Consider the following 12,744-nt stretch of genomic DNA (forward strand, 5'->3'; position numbering starts at 1 on the left):
TGGGACTTATTATTAAATGCATATTAAATAAAGCTGCATGTGATTATAAAGTCTGCATAACATTAACAAATAATGAGTATAGTTCATTTTAATTGTTTAATTATACATTGTACTCTATATAATTTTATACACTTTAAAAAACACCCTGTTTGAGATTCTGAACTTTCTCTCATACAGTTTATGTAAAGGTAATTAAAAGATTGTAAAGTTTTATGTTGTTCAGATTAAATAAATAATCAATTCAAAAACAATTGCTTGTTTTTCATAAAAAATTAATACAATAGAAATAAAATTGTGATTTTCTACTTAAATTGAGATCAATGTTTTTTCCTCCGTCGTATTCTTGGATATTCATAGTCCATGTTTTTCATGAACGCTTTGACGGAGTCCAGCGATATTGGAGGTAAATAGTTGCCTACATGACTTCTCTTCCACCATCGACCAAGTCGGGCATCCTTGCTGCCAATCTTTGTAAAAATATATCTGTAGTGTTCCACTCTTATGTACCTGGGAAAAGAATCATCTTAAAATAATTCAAAATTGATTTAAGTTGGTATATTACTGAAAAAAATCTTCAATCAGCCCATATTTACAAAGGCAGTACTACATAGTTTAGGAGAAAAATTGAAATCCATGGAAAACAAGATGTAAATGTAATGAAGATAGGCGATTAATGTAGCATACTTGAACGTGAGAATCATGATCTACATATTAGTATGATTATAATATTTCTTTTTCATTATATTAAAAGATACATATATTTTAATTATTTCATAATCCTTGAGGTAGGGATGACCCTCAAGGCTAGTCAGATTAGTTCTTCACTTGTGTATGTATGCAATAAATGTTATTGACTTTAGTATTTCTTAACCATTTTAAGCTTTAAATTGCCACTTATGAATTGAATTACATTTCTTTAATGATCTCAACTTAAATAATATAGATTTATTTCATCCTGAGAGAAAGGTCTAATAGACTCTATATAAGAACATCACTCTTTTATACCCATCTCTGCTCTAGCTCCCTCATGTTGTATCACTATGGCGGACCAGGTATGAGGGCAAAATATGCTTTGTTTGACCAGAGGACAGAAATGTTGCCCAAGGCTAAAGGCCACATTTCTGCCTGAAGGTCAAACAAATAGTGATAGTGTACAAACTGATCTAAAGGGTTAATTCTTTATTACAAGATTACAAGAGCATGTTGCTCTAATAACAGTCAGTAACTGTTTTCAACCCTTAACTACAGATGCAAGTAAAAGATCAATTAAAGGGGCATGATCACAAATTTAATTAGGCATTTCTATTGTTCTACCAAAATATGAGTGTCGGTCATCAAGTTATAAGCGAGATACAGAGCTCACAGTTCTTTGTTATGTAAAGAAATCTCAGGACATGTTTTTGTTTACATTTTGAATGTTAAAAAGAAAATTCCAGGCTTAGACCTAAAGTGACGAACACTAAGAACTGTTTATTCATGTTCAAAACAGATAAGCAGATTAAAAAAGAACTTTAACTGGTATATTGAACCAATATAAATGTAAGAAAAAAAAATTGCATGAGCCTTGTTTACATAACAAAGAAATACGAGCTCTGAATCTTGTTAATAACTTGACTAACGCTCAAATTTTGGTTGATCATAAGAAATGCATTACTAATGCATTATAAACAATGAAAATAAAAAAATTAAAATTTGACCAAAATCGTGACTATGCCACTTTACGTAGCAACCTGCTATTCATGTCAAAGAGCTATTCAACTAAACCTGTTCTGCCAAGATCGGATGAACATTAATTAATTGTGATGAAGTGGTCAAACAATTTTGACGTTGGACCAACAGACGATCACATCAAGATTGTTCAACAGGTTGAATGAACATTCATTTTTAGGAACATTAGTTGGTTATTACTAAAGAAGGATATTTATAAGTGTATAACAATTTGTGTTACTATGGTGATCACTGACTTTGGTGGGTCCCTGTCATGGAATGGATTGTGGGAAATGAGGGACTCTGCTCCAGGGTCATTGGACATCAGCTTGACCGCCAGATGGACCAGCCAGGGGTTGTACTGATAATTCTAGTGTGACCAAAAAATTTTGAAAAAATCAATAATAATGAAATATATATGTACCAATCTCTTAATATACATGTTGAGAATTGTTCTTTTAGCAATATTACCAATCATTTATATTATAAAAAAGCAGTCTTAATGATATAGAGAAATAATTATTAAAATTACATGCATACTGTTCTTGAATTTTTGCAATTCATTTGATAAAGCTTTTAAACAAACAAAGAATTATGTACATAATGTACCTGAAATGCTGTCACTAATTACATGTACCTGAAATGCTGCCACAAATTACCTGAAATGCTACCACTAATTACCTGAAATGCTGCAAACCAGAGAAGCCAGTCAAGTCGGTAGTGGTAAGGAGAAATTAAACAGGGCCGCCTTGTGACATTGCCAGGTTTACATTTGAATTCATACTCTTCCCAGCGTGCACTAGGTTCGTGGGGGTTATCGTAGGTCCCTTGGAAAATAACTTCTGTTCTCTCTTTGGTGACACTAATTCAGACAAAGACAGTGCGACTTCATCAAGCTATTTATCAGCATGCCAGAATTTTCTTACTCTTTCCTCATTTTCCCAAAAAGGAAAATACAAAAGAGATATAAAGTCATATGTATCCAGTTGTTTATTGCTGTAACTCTTACATGTACATAATCACATTACAGCCCCATATGAGTTGGTTGAGACAAATAGGTAAATTATTTAGTTTTTAAAAACAACATTAGATATTCATATAGAATAGCTCATGAGATAAAACCCAAACTCATGCCATATTATGATATGACACTGACAGCTTGCCATTGATAGACTCACCTCCCAAAAGCTCCATAGGTGTTGACAATCCTGAGGGGGTCGAACGAGGTGTTCATGGCCTGGCGGGGAGAGAGGAGATTCTGGACAACTGGTATACTGAGGTAGGCGATCAGACCACCCAGGCTGATGTTAAAAACCCGCCTTATGTAGCTACCTGTAAAATATCAACAGATATCAACAGTAATAAAGACCGCCCAGGCTGATGCTAAAAACATGCCCTTTATAGCTACCTGTAATCATATTATAAAGATCTGCAGAAGGGTATAATATTGTCTCTGCATCTTCTATTTACTTTAGCATGCTGGGCAGAGACCAAGCAAGACAACTACTCAATATTGTAAATTACTTATTTTTAAATGTGGGTTCTTCATTCTGCGATTCCGCTGTTTTGTATCAATTTGAGAGAATATAAAATCGTGATCACCAATTTTTGGTTATAAACATCTTCTATGTTCTTATTTATTTTAAGCATAAATAAACAGTTTCTAACATTTAATACATTCATTTTAGGTCTAAAACTGGAATTTTTACTTTAACATTCAAAATGTAAACAAAGCTTTGTTTACATAGCAAAGAATTGTATGCTCTGTAACTTGCTTAAAACTCAACAAATTATACTCAAATTCTGGTTGCCTAATAAAAATGTCTTACTGAATCATTGTAAACATTAAAATCAGAAAATTTATTTTTGACCAAGCCCCTTTAATAGGTAAAAGATGACATCAATAATTGAGGTGACCTACCCACTTTGAGTTGTTGGTTGGCCCTGCCCTGGAGTCTGTATACTCTGTCTTTGACCGACCCTGCCCGACCAGAGAACATCCAGCGCAGACTAGCGTCATCAAAGCAGGCCAGGCTGGGGACAATGGTCAGCCAGTTCAAAAAGCTCAGGTTACCACTGATAATCAGCACCACCTGTAATGTAATAAATGTAATAACCACCATTGTTAGACAACATCCCACTGCTGATCAGCGCCACCTAAAATGTAATACTGTGGAATCATATTTATTTGTGTGGGTCAATATTCGTTGGTAACCAAACTTTTTCTAGGTCATGGGGACGTAATTTTGTTGGTAGTGTAATAAGGATAATTTCAATGAATATTAAACAAATAATTGTGCATAGGTTCATGGTGATGTAAATTCATGGGTAAGGGTTACCCACGAAAGCCAGGAACAATGATGATTCCGCAATAACCACCATTGTTAGACAGCATCCCACTGACGATCAAAACTTGTAATGTAATACATATAATAAATGTAATAACCACCACTGTTAGACAACATCCCACTGACTATCAGCACCATTGGTAATAAAAACGCAGGTGATTCAACCATTGTTGTGAGAATCATATCCCACTGATGATAAACACAACCTGAATTTGATTTTAAAACTTACAAGCTGACAACCATCTGATCAATCATCATGAAAAAACAAACTGATGTTTAGAGATTTAAAGATAATGCAAACATATCATATCTAGGATGTATGATACTTCAAATCGGCAGAAAATCGATTTTTCAATTCTAATAGCTTGGATTTGATTTAGCCTATATCTGAATAAATCGATCTATTTACACACTAGTAGTTACATGAAATCAACTTTGGTTAATAAAATACACAGCCATCTCAACTTTAGTTAATAAAATACACAGCCATCTCAACTTTAGTTAATAAAATACACAGCCAAATGCAATCCGTTTACAAGAATAGATCGTAAGCTTGACACACCCCCTCCGATATTTTGTACATGCCTGGTCAAAATACACAACTAAGTGATACGTTGTAATTGATGTTATTGATAGAATCTAGAGACTAGATCTAGGAACCTGTACCTGTTTACATCACTCTGGTAATAATGTAAAGAATTGCATTGAACTTCTAAACATTTCTACAGCTTCAATAAACAAACATTCAATCAAAATGACTTCTTTTTCAGACAACATTTACTATAAAATAAAAGTCATCATCTTGAGAAACCATGCTGTTTTCTGAAGCATTGATGTTTTTCTATTACATCAATCCTCCCAACAGAATGCAAATTCAAATCAAAAACGATAATAAATTCATTTTAGATACTTTGAGTTATTCCCCTTTTTTACTATTGCATAGCAGTGTCTGAGAAACTAAACATTTTTTGGCCTTGATAGTGATCTGAAATAAAATATAAAGTAATCAGACAGCATCTTTTATCCATCTTTACAATATCAAAGCTAATTTTTATGATTCTTTCATGTAGAAAAGATGAATACAATACATTGATATTGTGCAGATGCCATTCAAGTTGTACAAAATATCAATCAACTCAAATCACACTGAATTGTCCATAACCTCTGTTTCAACATCTGACCTGAAATAGGATTTGGATGGTGCCACCAATCATACAAAGTCTCCGCGGTCCAATCAGGAACCACGGCACCACCAGCTCTACGAAGTGATTGGTCAACGTCTCAAACTTGTGGAAGATCTCGGGTGACTGATGCATGAAGTAACTGATGGGGTTAGGCACTGGCTGAGTCTGTACGAATAAATCAGTCAGTCAGTGCTCCCTGTCTGTTGAGGTTAATGCTTAGATGACTTCACATCTTATTTTTTTGACAGAAATCTTATCAATAATTTATGTTATAATTATTTATGTTAGGCTAGATTTGTTTTTCTAAATCAATGGATAAAGCCTTGAACTAATGACCCTTAAATCAAAAGATCTTATACAGCATGGGATTTTGTATTTAAAAAATTGAAATTACTTGATCAAAATCTTCTTATCTATTTGATAAACCTATCCATAACGTGTTGTGGACAAGCGGGCCTCCTGACATTGTCATAAAAATTGCACCATTCTATCTGTCTGACACACCATGGTTTAATGAATACTCCATAACATTGTTGAATATACATATAAAGAAGCATCAATTCAATCTTACCTCATAGTGGTAGTTCATACAAGTTAAATCTCTCCAACACTGGTCGCCTCGGAGTTTGATCAGTCCCTGATAGAAACAAAAAAAATAAAACAGTTCACAGCATTGACAGTTCATAACTTCATAGGTCAGAGAAATAACGTACATAAATCTTTATTCTGTTGAGACAGATGTACACGTAAAGATGACCACACAAATTAAAAACCAGTATGAAATTCAATAAAAGAATTTTCGTGAGGCAAAGAGAAAAAGAGAGATAAATCATGCTAAAAGTTTCAAATTTAAAAAAAATCTATCTTTTTCGATTTTACAAAAAACTTTAAATAGTTTTAATCCATCAGATAGACTTTCTATCTTAAGCATAATTAGTTATACATTTTCAGCATAAATTTGAGTATATACAATAGACTGGTGGATTCAATCATGATGAACTGACTATTATGTAGACTTGCTGCCCAAATCATGTTTAACTATAATATAGACTTACAACCCCAATAATGATTTACTCATCGCCGCTGCTTTCAACATTTGAAAGCAGTGTAGCGGATAGAGAACCTGTGGGTTACGACGATGTGATTGACTGTTATATACATGACTGTATATTTACAGCCCTAATCATGATTGACTATATGTAATAAAATAGACTTACAGCCCTGATCATGTTTGACTATAAAATAGACTTACAGCCCCAATCATGATTCGGAAGATGAGCCACCGGAATCCCCAGATGACAATTTTGGATGTTGGAGTGTCCTCAGGGACGGGGCGGAGATTCCAGACAGGACAGAGGAACGTGGCCAGAAATCCCGTCTCTAGGATCTGGGACTCCCAACCTGGAAAAAATGGATTTTGGTATATTTGATGTGTTTAACTTTTTACTGTGTTATTAAAGGTACCAAAAAAAAAAAATAATTCATGGGTGCTTTTCATTAAAAGTACTTTCATTTCTAATTTATTTTTATTAGAAATATAAAAAATCTTCAATGTTTTTAATTTCTTTTTATGAAAATATTGAACTAAAGACTTACCAAAACCATACCTAGAAAAGAGTTCTCTTTGTTTTTAAATTAGCAGTAAAACATTCAATGAAATACCCATTCATTGAAAATATATTTTTTTAATGTAATACATACATAGATCTATACTATTTCTTATGTCAAATTTTTATCATAACCATAAAATGGAAATTTATTAATACATGTAATAATATACAATCTGGCTATAAAATAGAACTTTCAAATTGTAATTTACAAAGAGGAAGAAAAATACTGTGAACTTACCAGGTGCTGCCAACATTAACAATGGAATGATACAGAGTCCACAGTGCCAGCATAATGAACCAGTTGGCCCCACCCACAACAATCACAAACAGAGACAGGGCAAGCCCCGCCCACGCTGTGTAGTCAAGGAAACGGTCCAAGCTATTCTCATAGTCGATGAGCCAGACGAGACTGGGGATCCTGGTAAACAGTTCCAGGGTGCTGCCTTTGGATTCAGTTTGTATTCTTTTGAGAAACTTCTGAGCTGGTATAAGTCCATGCTGACCACAGAGTTCCTTGTTCTGATGAAGAGCCACTAGGAAAGCCACAACTGAAATAGAAATTTATTTAGTGTTGGAAACATTCTGCATTAAATGTATGAGTGCATCAGCATGACTAAATTTAATTATTTTTTTTTACTGTAGAAGTGGTCAAAGAGTAAGAATGCAAAAAGATTGTGATGAGCACTTGTGAACATAACAGCCAATATGATAATTTTTTTTTCTCCAAATAAATCTATAATGTGACTTGCATGAAATAAAACATTTCCATGATTGCTGGCTCCTATTCTTTCTTACAGCAGTTTAATATTATTAGATAGCAAAGTGCTGTTACAGGCCCGAAGGGCCCGTAAGAACAAGCTGAGATTCCCTATAAATAACACCTGTACGTGATAATAGTGACCATTTTAGAGATAAAACCTTATGCCTAAAGAACTTGAAAATCAAAGTTCAAAATGGCCCTTTATACTCTTCACCAATTTGATTCTCATGCCCGCATCTTGTTTAAAGACATTTTTTCTGGTCTGATCAAAATGAAAGCATTTTAAATTGAGAAACTTCTTGAAAATATTGATTGGTAAAAAAGATATCAAAATATGGCATTCTTCTGCATATTGTTCATTTAATCTTCTTTCAAAGATATTTCTCAGAGGTTTACCACTACAACGAATATAGTCGACTGACGAGTGAGGTCTACTAATATAATGTCATATGACATACAGACTTATCACGCGCAATGAATAAATAGAAAAGCAGATCAACCTCTCCCCAAAAAAATCAGAAAAGGGCTACATTATTGCAGCTAGATCAACCTGTGCACGTTTTCAATCAGTGTATACTGTCAGTGAAGTGCATATGTCCCTGATACTATTACACATTACATGTATATGAGAATGAAAATATGACTGAGTTCATTGGTTTTCCCCTGTTCCCCTCCAACCTGTCATACTGTAAACACATTATACAAATATGAAAATGACCCCAATAAATCAAAGCCGGTAGCCATTTGGCAACTTCATTCTAAAGATTACTTTGAGCCATGGCTCAGAATCAGAGATGTCTCGGATGAATTGCAAATTAGTTTGGACATACAATAAATAAAACCGATGTAGCGCAGTAAGACGATGCGTGTTAGCCAGAAAGTGTTCGTCTCTAGGGTCTTTTCTGTCTTTTTATCAATTTCATTTGCTGCGTTCTTTGGCTCTTTTCCTGACGACAGGTTTTCGGCGTTCAATTTTTTTCTTCTTCGTAATCCAGCATCACCATCCGCCATTTTTACCTCATACACCAATGAAAATAATTAATACAGGAGAAAAGGCAAGCCGTTACTCATCAAATGAGAACTAATTGGTTTTTTTTAATTTATGTGTGATAACTATTTTAGAATATAATCACCAATTTGTCTTGTTAAAATGTCTTTATAATGTTTTTTTGTAAATAGCGTAAGCAGTTTTATAAAATGCAAAACCAAAGCAAACACAACAGTATGCATGCGGATTCCGGAATTTAATTCGTTGCAGTTTTCTTCGTTTGAAAACCATGTGAAGAGAGAGGACAATTAAAACAAGAGGCCCATGGGCCACATCGCTCACCTGAGGAACAATAGGTATGATAAAATCAGCTTAATGGAGTCATAATACAAACTATCTGGACAATGTACAATAATACATGTAGATCCTGTATAAATAAAATCCATTTTCCCCTGGATATTCTTATGTTTATAATCATTAGTCCCTTTTCTAACAAGATGATTTTATAGTCTTATCATATGTTGAGTATTGCAGTTCTCAAAATGATCCTTAACAATAGTTTATATATTAGATATAAACGTACATCAAACTATGAACCTTCTCGGGAGGCCAAAGAATTGTCCTGGGGCCAAAGTCTTAACAATTATAAAGAAACATCTGGCTGATTAGTTTCTGAGAAGATTTTTAAAGATTTACCCTATATATTCCTTTGTTAAATTTTGACCCCCCCCATTGTGGCCCCACCCTACCCCTGGGGATCATGATTTTCACAACCATGAATCTACACTACCTGAGGATGCTTTCACACACGTTTCAGCTTTCCTGGCTGATTAGTTTCTGAGAAGAAGATTTTTAAAGAGTTACTCGATCTGTTTATTCCTATCTAAAACATCGACCTCCCATTGTGGCCCAAACCTACCCCCAGGGTTATGATTTTCACAAATTTGAATCTACACTACCTGAGGATGCTTCCACACAAGTTTCAGCTTTCCTGGCTAATTAGTTTCTGAGAAGAAGATTTTTAAAGATTTACTCTATTTAATCATATGTTAAACTTCGACCCCCCATTGTGGCCCCATTCTACCCCCAGGGGTTATTATTTTCACAACTTTGAATCAACACTACCTGAGGATGCTTCCAAAGAAGTTTCAGCATTGCCGGCTGATTAGTTTCTGAGAAGAAGATTTTTAAAGATTTACTCTATATATTCCTATGTTTAACTTCGATCCCCCATTGTGGCCCCACCCTTCCCCCGGGGGTCATGATTTTCACAACTATGAATTTACACTACCTGAGGATGCATCCACAAAAGTGTCAGCTTTCCCGGCTGATTAGTTTCTAAGAAGAAGATTTTTAAAGATTTACTCTATATATTCCTATTTTAAACTTCGATCCCCCATTGTGGCCCCACCCTACCCCCGGGGGCCATGATTTTCACAACTATGAATCTACACTACCTGAGGATGCTTTCACACAAGTTTCAGCTTTCCTGGCTGATTAGTTTCTGAGAAGAAGATTTTTAAAGATTTCCTCTATATATTCCTATGTTAAACTTCGATCCCCCATTGTGGCCTCACCGTACCCCGGGGGTCATGATTTTCACAACTTTGAATCTACACTACCTGAGGATCCTTCCACACAAGTGTCAGCTTTCCTGGCCAATTAGTTTCTGAGAAGAAGATTTTTAAAGATTTACTCTATATATTCCTATGTTTAACTTCGATCCCCCATTGTGGCCCCACCCTTCCCCCGGGGGTCATGATTTTCACAACTATGAATTTACACTACCCGAGGATGCATCCACAAAAGTGTCAGCTTTCCCGGCTGATTAGTTTCTAAGAAGAAGATTTTTAAAGATTTACTCTATATATTCCTATTTTAAACTTCGATCCCCCATTGTGGCCCCACCCTACCCCCGGGGGCCATGATTTTCACAACTATGTATCTACATTACCTGATGATGCTTTCACACAAGTTTCAGCTTTCCTGGCTGATTAGTTTCTGAGAAGAAGATTTTTAAAGATTTACTCTATATATTCCTATGTTAAACTTCGATCCCCCATTGTGGCCTCACCGTACCCCGGGGGTCATGATTTTCACAACTTTGAATCTACACTACCTGAGGATCCTTCCACACAAGTGTCAGCTTTCCTGGCCGATTAGTTTCTGAGAAGAAGATTTTTAAAGATTTATTCTATATATTCCTATGTAAAACTTCGATCCTTCATTGTGGCCCAACCCTACCTCCGGGGATCATGATTTTCACAAATTTGTATCTACATTACCTGATGATGCTTTCACACAAGTTTCAGCTTTCCTGGCTGATTAGTTTCTGAGGAGAAGATTTTTAAAGATTTACTCTATATATTCATTTGTTAAACTTCGACCCCCCATTGTGGCCCCACCCTCAGGTGAGCTAAAAAGGTTAAGTTTACAATACAATAAGTTGTTAAAGTTGGTTTCTGGAAGAACAGACTTTGAAAATTTTCTTAATAAATATTGACAAATATTTTACTTTTTTAAGCTTTAGTTTTTAAGATCTGTGTACAAACATAGAATTGTGAGCAAATCGCTGTATCTTGCTTATAATTCGAAGCTTAACACTCAAATATGGTTAGTAAATAGAAATTGTAAACAATTAAACACAAGAAACATGCACTACATGTATAACAAATAAAGAACACAATTTATTTTTTCGAAATGAATCATATATATATACATGTATATACCTACATATTTCCGTCAGCGATATCAAACTCTATTTAAACTGAATAAACTCGAAAAAATGCCGAGCATCTCAACAAAACCTATTGCATTAATCTACATGTACCATTACGCAAAAGATAATGCCGAATTACCGATAGAATGAATTGTATTTCAGTACCCGTCCCCTACATCCGATTTTGCTTAATTTGCGCAGGTAAACAGTTAACTGTTTGATTTACCGAAGTCTCTGTTTGATTTGATACGTAAAAATCACGAAATACAGACGATAGTTCCCAGGTTACAAAGCATAATGAGAACGAAACGAAAATCAGAACAAGCTAACACCAACGTCATGTGTGAAAACTGTCAACGCATTGAAATATTTAGCCTCAATTTACTTCACAAAATCGGCACCAATATATTTTGTATGTTTCAAAATTTCCCTTCATACGCGAACTGTTGCACAACAAGCAAATTCATCATAGTCAGATCGACCCTTTTTCGTATAATGTCATGGCTGCTTTAAACAAAGAACCTCGTTTTAGAAGTATGGAATCATTTTACCGGATGCCGAACCCGAAGCTATTAAACTGATTGAAACACGCATTTCCTTTATTATTATTTTCGTAATAACTCAGATTTGAAACAAAATTTCCACTTAATTTTTGCAATTTATATTTTCCTTCCCATAAGGATAATTTATGCTAAACTATGTTGAATTTGCCTCGGTAGTTCTTGAGAAGAAGATTTTTAAAAATGCACCCCCCTTTTTCTACAGTTTCAAGGTTTTCTCCGCTTTGAATACAGATCAAACTTTTATTTCTGCAATTTATATTCGCCCTCCCATAAGGATGATTTGTGCCAAATTTGGTTGAAATTGGATAAGCGGTTTTAGAGAAGAAGTTCAAAATGTAAAAAGTTTACAGACGGACAGACGGACAGACGGACGGACAGACGGACGACGGACAAAATGTGATCAGAATAGCTCACTTGAGCTTTCAGCTCAGGTGAGCTAAAAACGTTGTGTCAAATGCCGACCTGTTATATGCAACCTGCAGTCTCGTAAATGCCAACTTTTTATCTGATCTTCAGATCTTACATGCATTTTTAGAATTAGTACACATATTCTCAGAGACAAAATAATGTCAATGGACTATATAGTTCTAACCAAACTTGCGACATCCATTGTATAGGAGAAAGGATTCGGTCATTGATTGGTTGTCCCTTGCATGACATAGGGAGGGACAAGAATTTTGTTTTTATTAGTAAAAATAGTTTTAAAAAATTTGACTAGAAAAAAATTATGTGCATTACGTCTAATGACAACGATATGTATATATGTAGCGTACCAATGTAGCAACATATTTAATCAATAATTTTAGAATTTACACAGCACTGCATTATCAAAACTCTTTAAAAAAATAACAAGACCCCCACCCAG

General features: G+C 34.7%; 1 protein-coding gene across 1 annotated transcript; it reads right to left on the minus strand.

Moving 5' to 3' along the window:
• Positions 1-77: 77 nt before the first annotated feature.
• On the minus strand, positions 78-8,625 carry LOC128179757 (lipase maturation factor 1-like). The gene is made up of 11 exons (XM_052847331.1): positions 8,440-8,625; positions 7,088-7,397; positions 6,836-6,846; positions 6,492-6,640; positions 5,811-5,876; positions 5,237-5,404; positions 3,625-3,800; positions 2,886-3,035; positions 2,389-2,569; positions 1,965-2,077; positions 78-507 (listed from the first exon to the last, which is right to left on the minus strand). Exons 1-11 carry the CDS (start codon positions 8,618-8,620, stop codon positions 318-320), a joined length of 1,695 nt encoding a protein of 564 aa, XP_052703291.1. The 5' UTR covers positions 8,621-8,625; the 3' UTR covers positions 78-317.
• Between the last annotated feature and the right edge of the window lie 4,119 nt (positions 8,626-12,744).

This window comes from Crassostrea angulata, chromosome 4, assembly GCF_025612915.1.
Source record: "Crassostrea angulata isolate pt1a10 chromosome 4, ASM2561291v2, whole genome shotgun sequence".
Taxonomy (NCBI): Eukaryota; Metazoa; Mollusca; class Bivalvia; order Ostreida; family Ostreidae; genus Magallana; species Magallana angulata.

Bases quoted from the DNA above. Each gene is read 5' to 3' on its own strand.
- LOC128179757 (XM_052847331.1), bottom strand. From the start codon at position 8,620: ATGGCGGATGGTGATGCTGGATTACGAAGAAGAAAAAAATTGAACGCC. The intron at 3,036-3,624 runs GTCACCTCAATT...TTTTACAGGTAG, and splicing joins CAACAACTCAAAGTGGGTAG to CTACATAAGGCGGGTTTTTA. The intron at 2,078-2,388 runs GTAATTAGTGGT...TGGTCACACTAG, and splicing joins TCTGGTTTGCAGCATTTCAG to AATTATCAGTACAACCCCTG.